Here is an 18,737-nt window from a genome sequence, read left to right on the forward strand (position 1 = left end):
ATAAAATTTGTGACGTGAATAAGTTGAAAATAGTGAAAATGACATTTGTTTTTCAATTTTAAAATAGATAATGCATAAATTAGTGATGGGACACTCATCTATAATAGAATGGTGAGTTGTTCTAAAAAAATTTTACATAATAATGCAATTTCTTATTTATTTCAATGCTTCCTTTTCATGTAAGTACTGACGACCTCCCTGGTCAAGTGGTTGAGCGTTGGGCTCACGATCCGGAGGTCCCGGGTTCGATTCCCGGTGGGGACAAATCACAAAAATTCCTAGGTCCCTAGTTTGGTTAGGTCATTACAGGCTGATCACCTGATTGTCCGAAAGTAAGATGATCCGTGATTCGGAAGGCACGTTAAGCCGTTGGTCCCGGTTACTGCTTACTGATGTAAGTAAGTAGTCATTACATGAGCCATGTCAGGGGACTTAGGCGGCTCAATAGTAACCCTGACACCAGGGTTGATGAGGTTGGTACTCCACCTCACAACCCACACGATAGAAGAAGAAGATAATCTGTTGCATGATACTATTGCAAAGCTGCAAACCCTGGTCACTTCATACAAACAACCTCGTTTTACACAGACACTACACATTGACGTTACCATACACGCGCATCTGTGTGCGTGACGTCTGACGCCCATACAAATAAAGACTAAAGGCCGAGAGGGTGAGGTAAACCTAGCTCAGCCGCTGGTGGGGAGCGGAGAGTTGCCGATCTATACGTAGTATCATTGCTAATTGTATGCTTCTACTGCGATTAAAATAAAATACAATAGAAATTGTTAACAATAAAAGGACGAGGTTTGATGAGGTTGGTAGTCCACCTCACAACCCACACGATAGAAGAAGATTTAATACACGCGTTCCCCTCTGAACTACATGAATTTTGTGCGCCGTAAGGCAAACATGAAGTACGTTTAATGTAAACACTGTCATCTGTATTTATGTTACTCATGTTTAAGCAAATAAATTATCTTTATCTTTTATCTTTATCATGAACGGTGGGTTCGTGTTTTGTCATTTGTGTAATGGTTTAGTTTTTATAGGTACAGTGAAACCTGGTTAAGTGAGACATCAAGGGACCTGCTATGTCGTTTCACTTATAGAGGTATTCCACTTACCCAGTGTCTCAGATATACAGGTATAAATAAATATCTGTCTCATTTACAGAGGGTTCCATTAATAGAGGTGAGAATACAGGTTATTTCAGTTATACAGGTGCGATCATTAAATAAAATAACGTGTTATGTATTTTCCAAATAAACATCTATATGATAGTAAAGCGAAACTAAAAATGAAGGTAATTGAAGCTCAAAATTTGTACTTACGTACTTGGAATTACGTGTGGAATTTGTGGGTAGAATAAGAATGAATAAACAAACAATGTTATCTCAGTTACAGAGGTTTATGCATATAAAATTTACTCGCTGTCTCAGTTATAGAGGTAACTATGATGATAAATCGAAAGAACGAATCCCAGATAGAGGCTTACCTCGTCTCACTAACAGAGGTAATTCAGTGCCAAAGTGTTGGGACCTCAGCACGAGTTCCAGTTATGGAGGTTTCTCACTTATCCTGGTCCCACTTAACCAAGTTTCACTGTATATATTTTCATATAGGTAATACAGATATAGGCTGTGTGCCTCTAAATGTGATCAGTATAATACTAGAAGTAACAAATTACTTGGATTAGAAGCCATGTAAGTGGAGTGATACGCATTAAGTATTAACTTGCCATTACCCAAGTAATCTCTTTATGTTAAGTCTTGAGCTGTGATGTGCCGTTCCCATGAATGTTCCCGTTCTAAAAACTCTTTACAATACAATACAAATACACTTTATTGCACCAATAAATAATCACAAAAAGACTCTGAACTAAGTACATGGCAAGTGGCGGCCTTATCGCTTAAAGCGATTTCTTCCAGACAACGAAATAAGGTGAAGAAAAATGTAAAAAAAATAATTGAAAGATTGCGGGTACAAACTATAAGTACAACTTAAATACTTATACATGCAAATAAATATAAAATAAAAAAAATATAATACATAATATATTATTTTCTTTAATAGTAAGGACAATTAATGGCTTTTCTTTTTACGTTTCTAGGCTAAGTGTTTAATGTAAAAATAATATATAAATGAATGCATTTAATTCGTAATATTGTGAACCTTCATTGTTCAAAATTTCTTATTTATGATTTGTTTGGTAAATAAATAAATATTAACTGATTATTATAAAAGCATCTTTCGTCAGTAGCACTACCTATCTACCTAAATAAGTAATAATAGTTAAATTAGGTATTCTAATTGGCAGCCCTCAGACGTCACACACACACACATACACACAGGTGCGGGAGTTGATAATGTCAATGTGTCGTGTCTGTGCAAAACGAGGTTGTTTGTATGAAGTCCGGAGTGTGGCCTATGTTTAATTTTATTGAAAACTATTGTTTTAATGAACAATCACCATGAAAAATAAATATTTAAGGCGCCACAAAGGCGCGCAGGCGCGGGCAATTATTGTGAGATCAAATATTAAAATCAAAGGAAAGTACGTCGGTGTCCAATTTCAAAATTCGAACATATAATCTAAACTGATCAAAAATAAAAACAACGGTTCGCGCACAGCCTTCACAATTCAAGACTAAACTATGTTCGAGGGGGGAGGGAGGTGGGTGAGGCTAACCTAGCTCAGACTCTGATGGAGAGCGAAGAGTTGCCGTTCTATACGTAGTATTATTCCTTCTTCTTCTTCGTATCGTGTGGGTTGTGAGGTGGAATACCAGCCTCATCAAACTTGGTGTCGGTATTTTTTGAGTCGCCACAGGCCCCTGACATGCCTCATGTAACGATTACTCACTTACATCAGTAATAGTAACCGGGACCAACGGCTTAACGTGCCTTCCGAAGCACGGATCATCTTACTTTCGGTCAATCAGGTGATCAGCCTACAATGTCCTAACCAAACTAGGGATCACAAAGTGATCTTTGTGTATTATTCCTTATTTTATGCCTATAGGTTAGGTAAGTAATAAAGTTCTTTCTACATAACTTTTTCGCATTTTAATTGCTGGGTTCAGGGCCCCGATACCGACCTCGCCGGCGTGGTCGACGATTTCCCTCATTCAGCACTAGGGTCGATTAATTCTTTTAAATATTTTTTCTCTCAGACGACGCCCTGAGCCGAGGTTCGCGCCCAACTGGGCACCCTCAGGCCTGTTGTCTTAAACGTTGTACCGGGTGAGAGCCTTCAGCGCTCCCCATTTGTCCGGCCAAGTAGTTAATGCCATCTGCGGCAAATCTACAATAAGTAAAAAAATAATAATTGCTGGGCACGTTCCCGAAGTGGGAATATTCTCGCGAACAGCACTGGTGAGTAACTTGTACTAAGTGAAAGTACACGCACAAGGATAGCTTAAGTGCTTTTTGAAATTGTACCTATTTATCACATTAAGGAAGTCATTTACCACAACGACAAAAGTATCATGCAGTTGTTTTTCGCTTTATTGGTGGAGTCAATGGTGAAGGAAAACATCGTGAGGAAACCCGCATTCCCGAGAAATGCATTTTCGGAGGTGTGTGACCTAACCTATATTGGGCTGGTTGGGGTCAGACAAGCAGTCGCTTCTGTAAAAAACCGGACCTGTCAAATCTCAGGTTAGGTAAGCGGACCCTGTGAAAAAACGGGATATTGCAAGGGTGGAGTCAATGAAGGGTTTCACTTCTAACTTGCCAGGGACAGGTCTAATTTTGATGATTTTTCTTTTGTGGAACAGCGTGGTGGAGTATGCTTCATACCCCCTCCGGTTGATTGAGAGGAGGCCTGTGCCCAGCAGTGGGACGTATATAGGCCGTTTATGTTATGTTTTCTTTTATAGGTGTAGTTTTTTATATCATTTAATATTAGAAACATCTTGAGTGGCGAAAGTAATTATTTCGATCAAATAAAAAAATGTTTGATTTTATTCGAACATAAAATGGAATTAAAGTACTTTTCTGATGCTGCACAGAGACGGCTTCCGATTAGCAGCCCCAAACCTCAAAAGCCTCAAACTTGAATGGGAATGTGGTTTTTGGTCGCGATGTTTTCCTTCACCGCTGAACACGTTTGATCCGAACATGAATTCGAAAACAAAATCATTGGTTTGGGACGGTACTGGATTCGAACCTAGGACCTGACAATGAGAGCCAAGACTTCTTAATGGACTACCACGGCTCACGGCTAAAACTACCTAGATACTGTAAAGATGAAAAGCTTTATCGAGGAAAGGTAACAGTAACAGCAATAGGGTAACCACGCAGTAACCTTCGCCCGGCTACGTCCAGAAACCGTGTAGTGGCGTGAAATTATAGCCTCCAGCACGGAATAACGGAGACCACACGAGCGGGGTAAATTGGGAGCGGTAGCGGGAATGTGGTGTATAAAGAACGAGATTTTTCCGGACAAATGTGTACTATTATTTGTAATGACAGCTTTCCGCTTGCGACTCGCAAAGTTGACTTCGGTATTCGCGCGCAGTATGTTTTTTTTTCACCCTCCTCTTCATCCCCATAAGGGGTGATTTCCCTCTCCCTCTAAACTAAAGCTCTGTCCTTCTCTAGGTTTCAAAATATATCCACACTACATCTAATTCAGTCCAGGTGTTTAAGCGTGAAAAAGTAACATACAGACAGAAGTTAATTTCGCATTTATACTTATTAAATAAATAATTGCTTCTGAGCAATGGTTTGGCAACATTTCACTGATCAATTTATCTAATAGGCATTATTTAAGTCTGTCTGTTTGCATAAGTAAATTATTAAAAACTGTCGCCGCTAACTCTCTATACTTGAAACAATATTATCTATCTTCTTGTATAATGCAGGTCGGTTCGTTCTTAAGTTAAGTTTATGTTATGAATATTAGATGTAATATTATATACTCAGGTCCTAGATTGCTGCAGTATTATGTTATAAGTAGTTTGTTTTATACATAATACATTATATCTGTTTACATTGAACCCAAAATTGACCAGAACGACTTCGCTTCGCAAATTGGACATCATTTTGCAAAAAACTGCTGGATTCTGGACATCATCTGTGGCGATTTCAACGGCTGGCGCACTCACTATGTGAGGTTCCAGTAAATCCAATCGCAGGGGTGAACTCCTGTACAATATCATTCTTCAAAACGACCTTACCTCAAAATCTGATCAACAGGCCTGAGGGTGCCCAGGCCTGTAGTCTTAAACGTTGACAACACACACATATACAAACCTTTTCTTCGCATTAAACCTTTTCAAGGACCTTTTTTAAGGATGTCCTTAGAAAAGGTTTAATGCGATCTACTCTGAACCGGCGTGCATGTATGAAGCGATTGATGAATGTGGAGGAAGCAACAGAAGTGTGTCAGGATCGAAGCAAATGGAATTCTAGTCTCTGCTTACCCCGGTGGGAAATAGGCGTGAGTTTATGTATGTATGTATCATAAGGTGGTGGCGGACGTCCTGAGATAAAAGTAGTAGTGACTTTGAATAAATGAGACACAATTAAATAGATATCTCGCTCTCGCTTTATCAAAATCGATCAGAAATGATGAGCGGTTGTTGATCAACCCACGCACACGCATACACGCTACAAAGGACTTTGTCTTGTCGGTTTTAACGACATCCTTGTGAAGATAATTCGCTTCCATTCCATTCTTCTTCTTCTTCTATCGTGTGGATTGTGAGGTGAATTACCAACCCCATCAACCCTGGTGTCAGGGTTACTACTGAGCCGCCATAGGCCCCTGACATGACTCATGTAACGACTACGTACTTACATTACATACATACATACATACATAAACTCACGCCTATTTCCCACCGGGGTAAGCAGAGACTATAGAATTCCATTTGCTTCGATCCTGACACACTTCTCTTGCTTCCTCCACATTCATCAATCGCTTCATACACGCACGCCGGTTCAGAGTAGATCGTATTGAACCTTTTCTAAGGACATCTCCAATTTGGTCATCATAAGTCCTTCTCGGTCTTCCTCTGCCAGCCCTACCATCAACTTTCGCTTTATATACCGCTTTTGCAATCCTATTATCCTTCATCCGCTCTACGTGTCCAAACCAACCTAACATTCCCTTCTCAATCCTAGTCACTATATCGTCTTTTACACCACATCTCTGTCTTATCACACTGTTTCTCACTCTATCACTCAACTTCACACCGCAGATGCTACGCAAAGACCTCATTTCTACGGCATTGATCCTACTTTCATGCTTCTTCTGCCATACCCAACATTCACTACCGTACTTCAGCGTAGGGACAAGCACTGCATTGTGAACAGCCATCCTCGCATCTTGCGAGATACATTGGCTACTAACAACTGCGTGCATTGCCCCATTCACTGAATTACCCAATCTCACTCTCCTTTCTATATCTTCATCACATTTACCATCCCTTGTAAACATAGTACCCAAATACACAAATTCATTCACTTGTTCTACCATTTCATTCCCAATCATAATTCTACACTCAGACACATTTTCTTCTCTTTCCATCACCAAAACTTTCGTCTTATTAACATTCACTCTCATACCCTTCTTTTGTAATTCATCTACCATTAGAGATACCATGTACTGAAGATCCTCCGCCGATGATGCTACAAGAACTTGATCATCAGCATACAGGAGGCACTTCAGAAGCAACTCCCCCATTCTTACCCCACTCACAGATTCTTTCAATTCATTCAGACAACTATCCATGAATAAATTAAACAGCCATGGTGACGCCACGCATCCCTGCCTGACACCAACAGAGATGTCGAACCAGGAAGACAGAGCGCCATTAACTCTGACACACGCACTAGAACCCTTATACAAAGACTTCAGTGCGCGTATCAGGTTGCCGTCCAACCCATACTCGGATAGTACACACCACAGTTCATCTCTCATCACTCTATCATAGGCCTTCTCTAAATCTATAAAGGCACAGAATACCTTCTGATGAACTGCCAGTTGTTTTTCGGCGATGCATCGAAGAGAGAAGACCTGATCCATGCATCCCATACCTCTTCTAAATCCCGCTTGTACGTTCCAAATTTTCTCCTCTGTTTCTTTCATCACACGTTCAATCAGTACTTTCGCATACAGTTTACCAACGACACTGAGAAGGCTTATGCCACGGTAGTTCTTGCACTCTTGCTGTGAACCCTTGCCCTTAAACAACGGCACAATAACCGCCCTACACCAATCACTTGGCACAAGACCGGACGCCCAGCATTTATTGAAGAGCAAGTACAGCATGCTCACCACCGTGCCCCCGCCGTATTTCAGCATCTCCGGTGAAATCCTATCATATCCTGCAGCCTTTCCAACCTTCATACTTTTTAAACCTTTCATGATTTCTTCCACACTAATGACACTTTCATTCGCATTTCTGCCATTTACACACGTCGGTACCCTATCGTTCTCTCCTCTATTGCTCATCTCACCTTCGAGTAAACTCTGAAAGTAACGCTTCCAACATTCCAATACCTGATTTTCGTCCTGTAACAAACTTCCACTTTCATCCCTAATCGTCTCAAATTTCATACTATCCGACGCCCCACGGGCCTTTCTTACTTGTTTCCAGAACAACTTCACATTATTGTGAAAGTTCCTCGTGAAACTCCTGTTGTACTTCTCTTTCATTTCCTTCTTCTTCCGTTCTACACATTCCTTTACTTTTCGTTTAGCACTGTCATACTCCTTTTTCATACGCTCTCTCTCGTTTTTCATACTCGCCCTACTTAGGTTTTGCCTTGATTTGAGGGCTATGCAATCCAACCACACTTTCCTTTTCTTATCCACTAGCGCTTTCACCTCATCGTCCCACCAATTATCCGGCCTTCCACCCTTCTTTCTTTTACTAGTTCCACATACTTCCACAGCCACCTCATTCATATCTTCCTTAAACATTCTCCACAGATCTTCTAAAGTCATATCTTTCGCATCATCATCTATCGCTTTAGCCCATTTATTATCCAGCCTTTCATTATAATTACTTATTACATAATCATCTTGCAAATTCTCAACTTTTATACGTTCAAGTTCAGTTCTGGACACTCGCGGGCGATGTCGCCAACGCTGGAACAGACCCCTAAACCGGGTTACCACTAAGTAGTGATCTGTGCTCACACCAGATCCACGGTATGCTCTCGTGTCCACAACCTTACTACGCAATCTTTCGTCTACTATCACAAAATCTATTATACTTTTCTGTTCATTCCTCTGTCTTGTATACAAGTGAATCTTCTTGTGTCTGAACATAGTGTTAGTCACAAGAAGATTTCTCTCTAAACATACATCTAACAAACATAATCCATTTTCATTCACTCTGACATCACCATACTGTCCCAAAACTTTCTCAAATCCATCACGACTCACACCTACCCAACCATTAAAATCTCCTAGTAGAATTAGCTTTTCATTCATCTCACAATCACCCAATGTATCTTTCACACTCTGCCAGAAATTCTCTTTTTCACTTTGGGGTCTTGAAGTATCCGGGGCATAAACACACAAAACAAATAATCGTAATAGCCCCACTTTCAGTCGCACCCAAAGAAGTCTGGGACTCACACATTCATATCCTTTCATACAGCGGCTTATCTGAGCTGACATAATAATGCCTATTCCTTGACTGGCCCGCTCAACACCACCAGTCGGCACTCCTGACCATAAAGCCGTCTTGTCGCCATGGCTAGTCATGCCGGTGTCTCTTCTTTTAGTCTCACTCACACACAATAAGTCCAACTTTCTTCTATCCATCATATCACATATTTCTTCCATTTTATCTGACATACCTCCACAAACATTCAGCGTCGCAAAACGGCTCTCCACAGCCCGCTGTTCGCGTCTGCTGGGGAATAGGCGTGACAAGTTGCGAACTGTGTCGCCGCCACCGGGTACGTCAATTTTAGGTCCCATTTTGTTCCCACGAGCAGCTAGGGAAATATCTTGTCCACTCCAGCAGAGCCCCGCGTGCTGGAGTAAGGCATTATTTACATCCTGGAGTCGCCCAGTTCCAGGCCGGCGCGGCACGCTAGAGACTAGGCTCGCTCCTAGCCATGCAGCCCTCGGCGCGGCATACCTTGGCTTAGCGGAAGAAGGAAATTAGGAAAAATAGGGTGTGACGGGAAAGTTTGGGAGTAAGGGAAGGAAATTAGGGATTTCTAGGATACTATTAATACGGAAGGAGCATGGGATGTACTAATAGTAGCTCGAGGGTCCGGGAGCGCATACCCGTATCCACCTGAGAGATCGCCGGACAGGCAACAGCGCAGGTTGGATCCTCTGAACCTAGGTGGATAATATTGACACAAAATTACATTTATGTCAATAGAAAACAAATTAAATCCGACGGCGAAACATTAAGACTCATAAACATGTTTTTAAAAGGCAATGAATTGATATTAACGTTACAACAAAATGTCCTTACTAAATAAAAATAAAATAAAGAAAAAAAATATTATAATAGTGATGTCCGTAGAGCAAAGTTAGGTTAGTACTTACATTAGTAAGTAATAACCGGGACCAACGGCTTAACGTGGCTTCCGAAGCACGGATCTTTTTACTTTTAGGACAATCAGGTGATCAGCCTGTAATGTCCTAACCAAACTAGGGATCACAAAGTGATTTTTTGTGATTTGTCTCCACCGGGATTCGAACCCGGGACCTCCGGATCGTGAGCACAACGCTCAACCACTGGATCACGGAGGCCGCTTCCATTCCATCACGACAGCTACAAATCCTGGAAATTGTTCTTAAAGTAAATATTATTTCTAATTATAACATTAGACCAACCTAATGATGTAGGCTTAGTAATAAAAGGACCATTTTAGTACCCTTTCCGGTCTGCAAACATCATTAGCTAGTTTATAATACAAGGAAACTTGATCTAGTCTGGTCTAGGCTATTAGTCTGAGCTAAATAAAGCCATAACAAAGGTCGTCGACTCTGTTACCTTAGGATAACCTCGTAAAAAACTAGATGGGTTTTATAAAAGTATATATGCAGGCTTATACAGGGTGGTAGTGGCATCGTAAGGAAGTAATGAGGGGGTTGAGTCAGCCCATGATTCTGAGTTGATATGAAGTAGAATGGAAATTCTACTAATGACGGAAAATTCATGAAAATTTTACAGATTTTTTAAATTATTTTGAATTCCATACTTTTGCGATGGAAAATTCCACTTGATGTCAACTCAGAATGATGGCCTGTTTGAAAGTTCTCCTTACAGTGTCACTAACACCCTGTATAAAGCCCGAACTGCGAATTTTAAGATTTATTGGCAAATATTAAGAATATGCGTTACGCTGTAGAATTTAAGGTAAAATTTGTTGTGTTAAATTTTAGAATGACGCTTGGACGCATTTGATAAGATAAGATACGATTCTTTATTTGCCATAAATGCAGTGTGACAGATGTTACAAAAATATAGTTTACCGTGCATTTAAATTACATAAATCATGCAAAATTTATAAAATTTAAAATATAAAAGTGTCAATTCATACAAAGGTCTTATAATCAAATTAATTGTGTACAGACTTGGACTTTGCCACAATATGAACCCAACCCTAGCCTACCCCAGCAGAGTTTTAGGACGTGAGTACGGTTTAGACATAAGTATGTTTCCCACGTGTACTGTACACTTACAACCCAGAAACTCGTTTATCTTCCTCCAGGGTGTAATGGAAATTGCATCCGAGCGACGTCGCTTCTGCTTTGATATTTAGTCTTTGACACTGCTGTTCGTGTTACCTTTACAATGTACCCCTTTGAGAGTCCGCTGCGAAATTGGAGAGATAATTTCTTAATTAACTCAAGTAGGTAGATGCTGGCTGGAACAAATATTAAAATTACAAAATACGAAAAACGTAAACATGACCTTTTCCTTTGACGGGTTTGCTCTTAGTCCCAGATTTGCCCGAAGACATTGACGAGGCCTAAGATGGAGCTCGCCCAGAAGGTGCCTGTTCACTCTGGCCTTGAAATCACCCGGGTTATATGCATTCGGAAGTACAGAAGACGGCGGAGAATTCCACTCCCCAGGCAAATCACCCGATATGGAGCAAAAGTACTCCACCGCGCAGCGCAGTGCGCATTGGTGGAGTCGTTTAGGGCAGTAGCCCGCAAAAGAATATAATTTACTACGTTTGCGCCGAGCGCCACTGCCCTCGCGGCACGCCAACCGCACCGCGCGCGGCGCGTTATATATCGAGTACAATTGTATCGCAGTACAACGCGCGTCTATTGATTGAAGCCCTCGATCGCACGGCGCAGTTACAGTGCAGACCCAGCTAGTTAATTGTTTCTAAGTATATAAAATTTATCACCTGATTATTATACTGACTGTAAACCATTTGCAATACCTAATATAACTTTATCAGTACCATAGTACAGTCATGAGTAATATCATGCATCCACTTTAGAACCCTGTCGCACTATCATATCTGACATTTGATGAGTCTTACGGTTTATTTTGTCAAAAAAGTTAATGTGACATGGTATCAAAGTGTATGTCATATTAAGTACTCGTAGTCACACTCGTGACTACGAGTACACATACACGTAATATGACATAAACTCCGGGGTGTACAGTCGTACACCCCGATACTGCACACAGTGTTCACCGTTTTACACACATTACACATTGACGTTATCGTACACGCGCATCTGTGTGTGTCGTCTGACGCCCATACGATTGAAGACTAAAGTAACACCGAGGGGGTGAGGTAACACTAGCTCAGACGCTGGTGGGGAGCGGAGAGTTGCCGTTCTGTACTTATTCCTTATTCTATGACCACAGACAGATAGTTCGCAGCATCCTAACAGAATATTAACGACGTGTGATGCTCGCGCTCAGTTGCAATCCCATTTCCGACGGCAGCTAATCTAGTTTCACTACTTCGGGTCTATATTAGTTACTGCCACATAGCTTCATTCGTAGATTATGGTTCAGAGTCTAACCTACATACATTGTTTTATTATTCCATAACACGATATTTAAATTAGAAGTCAGTTCAGCGAAAAGGCAAGAGAGAAACCGCTGCTCTATTTTTCCCTAAAAAGTAGTTTGGAGAATGCTACACCGACAAGTGCGTATTCTTAAATTAGTAATGTGTCAGTTCAGGGGACAAATGTAAAAATATTGCTTTTCATCCTGTGATATGTCCCCACCGGGATTCGAACCCGGGACCTCCGGATAGTGAGCTCAACGCTCTACCACTGGACCACGGAGGCCATTTTTTCATAATTTGCCGCAGATGGTACTAATTACTTGGCTGGAGAACATTTTTACCATCCCGCATTTTATTTTATGTATAGCACTGTCCTATTATTAGTTGCCTGGAAGAAATTGCCGCAATTTACTCCTTTTGTGGGTAAGTTTTTCTGTTATGCATTAATAATTATCTCCCTAGCACTTTCCCGTTTCCACAGGGTCCGCTTACCTAACCTGAAGATTTGACAGGTCCGGCTTTTTACAGAAGTGACTGCCTGTCTGACCTTCCAACCCGCGAAGGGAAAACCAGCCCAATACAAGTTACGTCACATCGGGTTTCGTCACGATGTTTTCCTTCACCGCTGAACACGTGATAATCATTTATGATCCAAACATGAATTTGAAAAACGATTTCGAAAATCATAGGTTTAGAACCGCGCTGGATTCGAACCTGCGACTTTACAGTTAGGCTTAAGCGTTTTTCCAGCTGGACTAACGCGGCTCGAGTGTTGTGCATTAATATTTGTGCAATAAAGTATTTGACCGATAGCCAAGATAGTCCATAGATAGATAGTTTGAGTCAAGATAGCCAAAGCAGTCCAGGTAGTGTATTGATTTTGAACGTTCACTAGACTTGCAGTCGCCAATGAAGGCCAAGGCCGACGGATTATAAAATCAGTGGAGGATACAAGTGCCATAATAAGTTTACGGCACGGGTGACTATCAAGTGCTCAGCGGTGAAGGAACACATCGTGAGGAAACCCACATTCCCGAGAAATGCGTCTCGGAGATATTATACCTTACCTGGATTGGACTGGTTTTTTGCGGGTTGGAAGGTCAGACAGGCAGCCGCTGTCAAATCTTCAGGTTAGGTAAGCTGGCCCCGTGAAAACGGGATAACTTTATATCCACTGGGTGAGAGACCTCAGCGCTCCCCATTTGTTCGGCCAAGTAGTTTATGTCATTTTGAATCTACAATAAGTCACGTCAAAAAACGGCCTCGGTGGTCCAGTGGTTAAGCGTTGAGATCCGGAGGTCTCGGGTTCGAATCCCGGTGGGGACATATCACAAAAATCACTTTGTGATCCCTCGTGTGGTTAGGACATTACAGGCTGATCACCTGATTGTCCAAAAAGTAAGATTATCCGTGCCTCGGAAGGCACGTTAAGCCCTTGATCCCGGTTACTACTTACTGATGTAAGTAAGTAGTCGTTACATGAGCCATGTTAGGAGCCTTTGGCGATTCGATAATAACCCTGACATCAGGGTTGATGAGGTTGGTAATTTATCTCACAACCCACACGATAGAAGAAGACTTGACTTGATTAAGGCCTTGATGGAGCCAATTAGTTCGATTTCTTTAACCCAAGTCCACAAAACGGATTAAATTCCACACGAAAAATCAGACTTCAGGCGTCTATTTGGTTGTATCCCCGATGCATCTACACAAGGCGAGACAAAGAGTAAGTTAATTAGGCTGCCATGAAGTTTTCTCAAAGGGAATTACTCTGTAAAAGCACCTCCCATGTTCCTGCGCTTTAGAAGATCAGAGTTTTGAAAGGTTTATCTAATTGTTTTGTATGTCACTGTAAAATAGCTAAAGATAGATAATTATATGGCAGTGGTGGACATGGAAATAAATAGCATAAGCCGCGGCGAGAGCCGTGACGCTGATACATAATAATGTTCAGAATTGGAGAGTTTTAGACTGTTTATTTAGTTTTGTTAATTGTTGTAAAAGTTTTTTTTTTGTTATTTAGATTTAAATTACGCTACGATAATTGGAATTAACGTGCTTGTAACGTATCTAGCGGATCAAGTGATTATTAGAACATAAACCTACTTTCGCACAAATCACAACACACATATTATACCTTTACTTACAAAATTTAACAACATTAATTACTTAACCTACGAATAAAATAAATAATCACAAAATATAAATGTACATGGGTGCCGCGGTCCACCGAAAAAAAGCCAGGGTTCAGCGATTTTTTGTCCAGAGGGCAACACTCATTTTCAACCCTCACATGAATGATTTGAAAAACCAAAAAATCTTCGCGTACTTGATGGATGACAGCGGAACTGCTCGCTACTACTGGTTCATAGTTTAAGCTCGTTGACTATTAAATGGATGATAATAGGCGACAAAGCTGTAGCGAAGCAAACCTCTCACCCGCTGTCACCGAGTTTGCCGTCTTAAGAGTGCTTAGTAAGACTTCTGATGTGCCCCGTCACTAAACTCACTAACGTTTTTTCTTTTTGTTGTCCGCAGCCGGAGTGAGTCGGCTCTTAACAGCCCGACGGAGCCAGATGTTTCCCTGGCAGCGTCGCTCACCGACCCGCTCGAAGCCCACACACTGGACGAAGCTAGGAGAACCATCAGGTATGTATATTGGGGTTAGACTTCCTTTGGTTCGCACCACGGAATAAAATAAAGAGCGCATTTTGTATGAGAACCGCTGTCGCGCGCGTTTTGCGCGCCCTAAGACCCTTCAAACCTTTCTCTTCTATTCCGTGGATGCGTCGACTGTTGAATAGCTTAAAACAGTATACATGTTTTGTTTCCAGGGACCTCCGCATGAAGTACCGTGCGCAGGCGCATCAGCTGCTGACATGGCGGCGCGCGCAACGCACGCAGGAGGAGCTCGTCTCTCGCCTTCAACGCGAGAAGGCTGAGCAGCTCAAGTCACTCTCCAGCCAACTGCTCCTCTTCGAGTCCCGGCTCGTGCGCAAGCAGAAGGAAATCTCCAACATGCTCGCCCTAAGGGAAACTATCATCATGAAACAACAGAAAGTGATTGAATCACTACAATCTAAGCTCCTCGATAATGGTATCGATACATCCCAAACGATCCCCGATTTTCGAGACATGCTCCAAGATACTCATATCACTGGGGACTTCGATTCCCTCAACGACTCCGATTCGGCTGTGATAATGGAAGACGTGGACTCCGACTGCAGCAACCTCCCTCATATACCGAGGTTCCGCTCAGCCAACCCTGACACCGTCACTATTGTCAGGTCTATATCTGACGCTATAGACCCCAATCTAAAATACAGTATCGTGCGGCGGTCAAACGGATTCCTGCGAAGACCAGAGATCTTAGAGACGGTCTACAGCGTCGAGGAGGAAGCTGATGGTGACTCCCAGAAGGGTCTGAGTGCTCAGAGCAGCACAGAAAAGGACATAAAAGACGCAAATAAAACTGATGAAGAGAAATATAAAGAAACAAGCCTTCTTGCTCAGCGACGGGACAACTTCCGAATGAGAAGCGTCCTGTTAACAGCTGAAGTAAAGAGCATAGATAACGACAAAGATCTCAAGCCAAAAATGACTAAGGAAATCTGGTCATACAGTTACGTGCCAAAAAGGATGACCCCCGCCAACGATTCGGATGAGGAGGTCACCTCAAACGCTGAGAGCGATCAGGAGGAAACCGAACAGAGGGCCAACCATGTCGTGACATACAACCGAGTGATGTCCAACCACAGGAACGTGACAAAACCTAAAGACGTAAAGTACAAGAGGATAAATAAAGCTAAGTCGAAAAGTTTAGAGGAACTCAGGGGAAGGTTAAAGAATTGGGTGGAGAAGGGGAACAAGCTATCAAACATACCGCTGGAGCACGCCCAGAGCTATGCCTGAACAATTAAAAGTTCCTTTAAGTTCACGTGTGAATTCGGATATTGGAAGTTCCAAAGTCGGCGAACGACTTTTGATTGCTTGATTTGTTCCGAAGTAATGCTTTTAAACTTTAAAATCGAGCATTTAATGTCAAATAGCATCACTTTATATATCACACGCAACTTACATACCTTTTCAAATTAGGTAGAGTAAACTAACAGCTTTATATGATGGAGGCAAAAGTTTATCTATACATTATTCTTGATACAGATCTATTGTAAATAGTATTTCCTATTGTGAAACTTATTTAGGCTTAAAGTACTTGTAATTTGAATATTTTTCAATTTTCGCAGTTCTCTGTAGGTGCACTTTAGCCTGTGACCTGTTTAGGTATGTTCAAAGTTGATATTTTTAGAGTAATGCAAATGTTGTTAGCGCTTAATGTGACCTGCCTACTGTATTGTAGGCTATTGGCCTAATGTTAATGTTACAAAGGTAAATAATATACAGGCTTATTTTTGATGCATATAGCCTAAAAACTATTTAAATATACGCATCTATAGAGAGCTGAGAATATGCTTTAAATGTAACTAATTCTTGTGCACGACTGATTTTGAGTATTTCATTTAGTCTAATGTAAGATATTATTGAGAAGTTGTTTGCTTCGTTGGAATTGAATACATTGTTCTGTGATGCGCGTTTTATCAGTTCATAACACTTTATTGGCAAATTAGTAATGCTGTACATTAATTATATTTAATAAGTCATATTAAGAACTCGACATATTTATAAGTATCACGAATCAGCTGTAATTATACGAAAAACACATTCATTTGCGGGAAATACTTCGCTATTAACATCACCTCTCTAGCGTTGCCCCGTTTTCACAGGGTCCAGTTATCTGTCCTAAAAATTTTACAGGTCCATCTTTTAACGACTGTCAACCTGACCTTCTAAGTCAAGAGAAAACCGGCCTAATTACAGGTTAGGCTGCATTCCAAAATCATTTTCTGGGATTTTGCTTCACTCTTAAATACTTCTCGGTGATTTCCCGAACAATCCATTTCCATATTTGTATGAGCCAAATTGCCCCCTGAGTACTAATATTTTATAAGTCAGACTTAGAAATAGTTAAAACACAGTATGTGTTGTCAGCTTATAAATATGTTTAGTCCTATAAAATATAATGTTAAACCGGAAATCGATGTTCGTATACTTGTATCTATTGTACTCATATCTTGGTGCCAATTATTAAAAATATTTTCCCAAATTACTTAATAAATAATTATTATCAATGTGTAAACAAATTTTAATAGAAGACGCTGTGAAATATTTTAACTATTTTTTTATTTAAGGAAGTCGTAGACAAGGAGTTTGTAACGGAAATTTTAGTCCGTGGAAAAAGTATGAAAAATAGGCTAATTTTTAACTAGTCAAATCAGTTACTTTTTACTAAACGTCAAAACACAAAATTACTATGGAATTTGTATGAAATAGGACAGTGTGACATCGTAGAAATCGTGATAAAATGTCGGACTTATTATTACGTTTTTCTTGATTAAAATTGATAAATAAGTTAAATTGGAAAAATAAAATGTTTTTCGTTATTTTCGATCTGTCTTTATTTAGTAATCAGAGTTTTATAATTTATCTTGAACCTAGTACACGACCCAGAAAAATCACGCCACTTTTCAGTGAAACTATAACCCGGACCAATCAAATAGACATCTCCCTAGTATTCATAATGCACAGCGTTTGACATGTACTGTCAACTTAATTCTGTCAGGTGAATGCCGTGTTCCTAAAAACTTTGAAAGACTAGTTGGTTGCCCGTCCCTTTCCTTTCAGCGGATAAGAAAATGACAAGTTTAAGTAACCTAAAATAAAATTAGGATATCTGAAGGACCAATGTGTCTGTTTGATCAAGTTTCTACGGACTAAAATGTTCGCAACGGATAGCCGTTGTCTGCGAAACGCTTTACGAAGAAAAATTGCATGTAGAAAATAGTAGAGGAAAATTGTTTTTTATTTATTTTTTGTTATGTATCTCGTAAAAAGAACATATATTTTTCTATCTTATACGGCGTCTTGGATTTAATATTAACTTCACATATCATTTCTGACAATAGATGTTTGTTAAATAGCTTAAATAAATGTTTAAGTATAACAGTTTAATTCACATAGTTTACAAAATGTTTGTTCCACGGATTCGTTTCATTGCTAACAATAGTCACTGGACTTTAATGGAAAATAAAAATTTAAATCATTATTTTTTGCATTTTCATTCCTAGTAAAAACTTTCAGAAAAAATATCTTTTTTTTTTAATTAGAATGGGTTTGCTCTTGACTTCGTTCTTCCACGAGGAGAAGAAGAGATCGACGTTCGAACGAGCTTACCCAGAAAATGCCTATTCACCCGTGATTTAAAGGACCCCAGGTTATAAGATTCAGGAAACCCCGACGCCGGCAGCCCATTCCTTTCCTTGGCTGTGCGCATTATGAAGGATGAAATGAATCTTTCGTCTGTTTCCGCTTGCTTCGGACAGCTACTGGACCAAACGACCTCCACCAACCCACTGAGCATCGTGGTGGAGTATACTCCATACCTAATCCTCCTCTTGATGATTGAGGGGACGCCTGTGCCCAACAGTTGGATATACGTATATAGGCTATTTATGTTTTGCATCTAGTTACGAGTAATTTTGTGTACATTAAGTGGTCGGTGCCGACTATATTTACTTAAGTAAGTATTTAGTCGCTACAATATTGTCCGTACTTCTTTAAAAACCAATTGTCACAAGCTCAAGACGGTTACTTTTAGTTAACCTTATACTTTGAATTTTTTGTATTTTTTTATTCATCCA

At 40.5% G+C, this 18,737-nt stretch overlaps 1 protein-coding gene across 3 annotated transcripts in view; it reads left to right on the forward strand.

Annotated features, from left to right (window-relative positions):
* LOC126380508 (uncharacterized) overlaps positions 1-18,142 on the forward strand; it is a 215,022-nt gene extending 196,880 nt beyond the window's left edge. For all 3 annotated transcript variants that reach the window (XM_050029970.1, XM_050029977.1, XM_050029985.1), the window contains 2 exons: positions 14,521-14,631; positions 14,817-18,142. In XM_050029970.1, coding sequence (XP_049885927.1) covers positions 14,521-14,631; positions 14,817-15,894 — 1,189 coding nt within the window. In that variant the 3' untranslated portion in view covers positions 15,895-18,142. The remainder of the gene's footprint in view (positions 1-14,520; positions 14,632-14,816) is intronic.
* Positions 18,143-18,737: the final 595 nt, after the last annotated feature.

This window comes from Pectinophora gossypiella, chromosome 3, assembly GCF_024362695.1.
Source record: "Pectinophora gossypiella chromosome 3, ilPecGoss1.1, whole genome shotgun sequence".
NCBI classification, from domain to species: domain Eukaryota; kingdom Metazoa; phylum Arthropoda; class Insecta; order Lepidoptera; family Gelechiidae; genus Pectinophora; species Pectinophora gossypiella.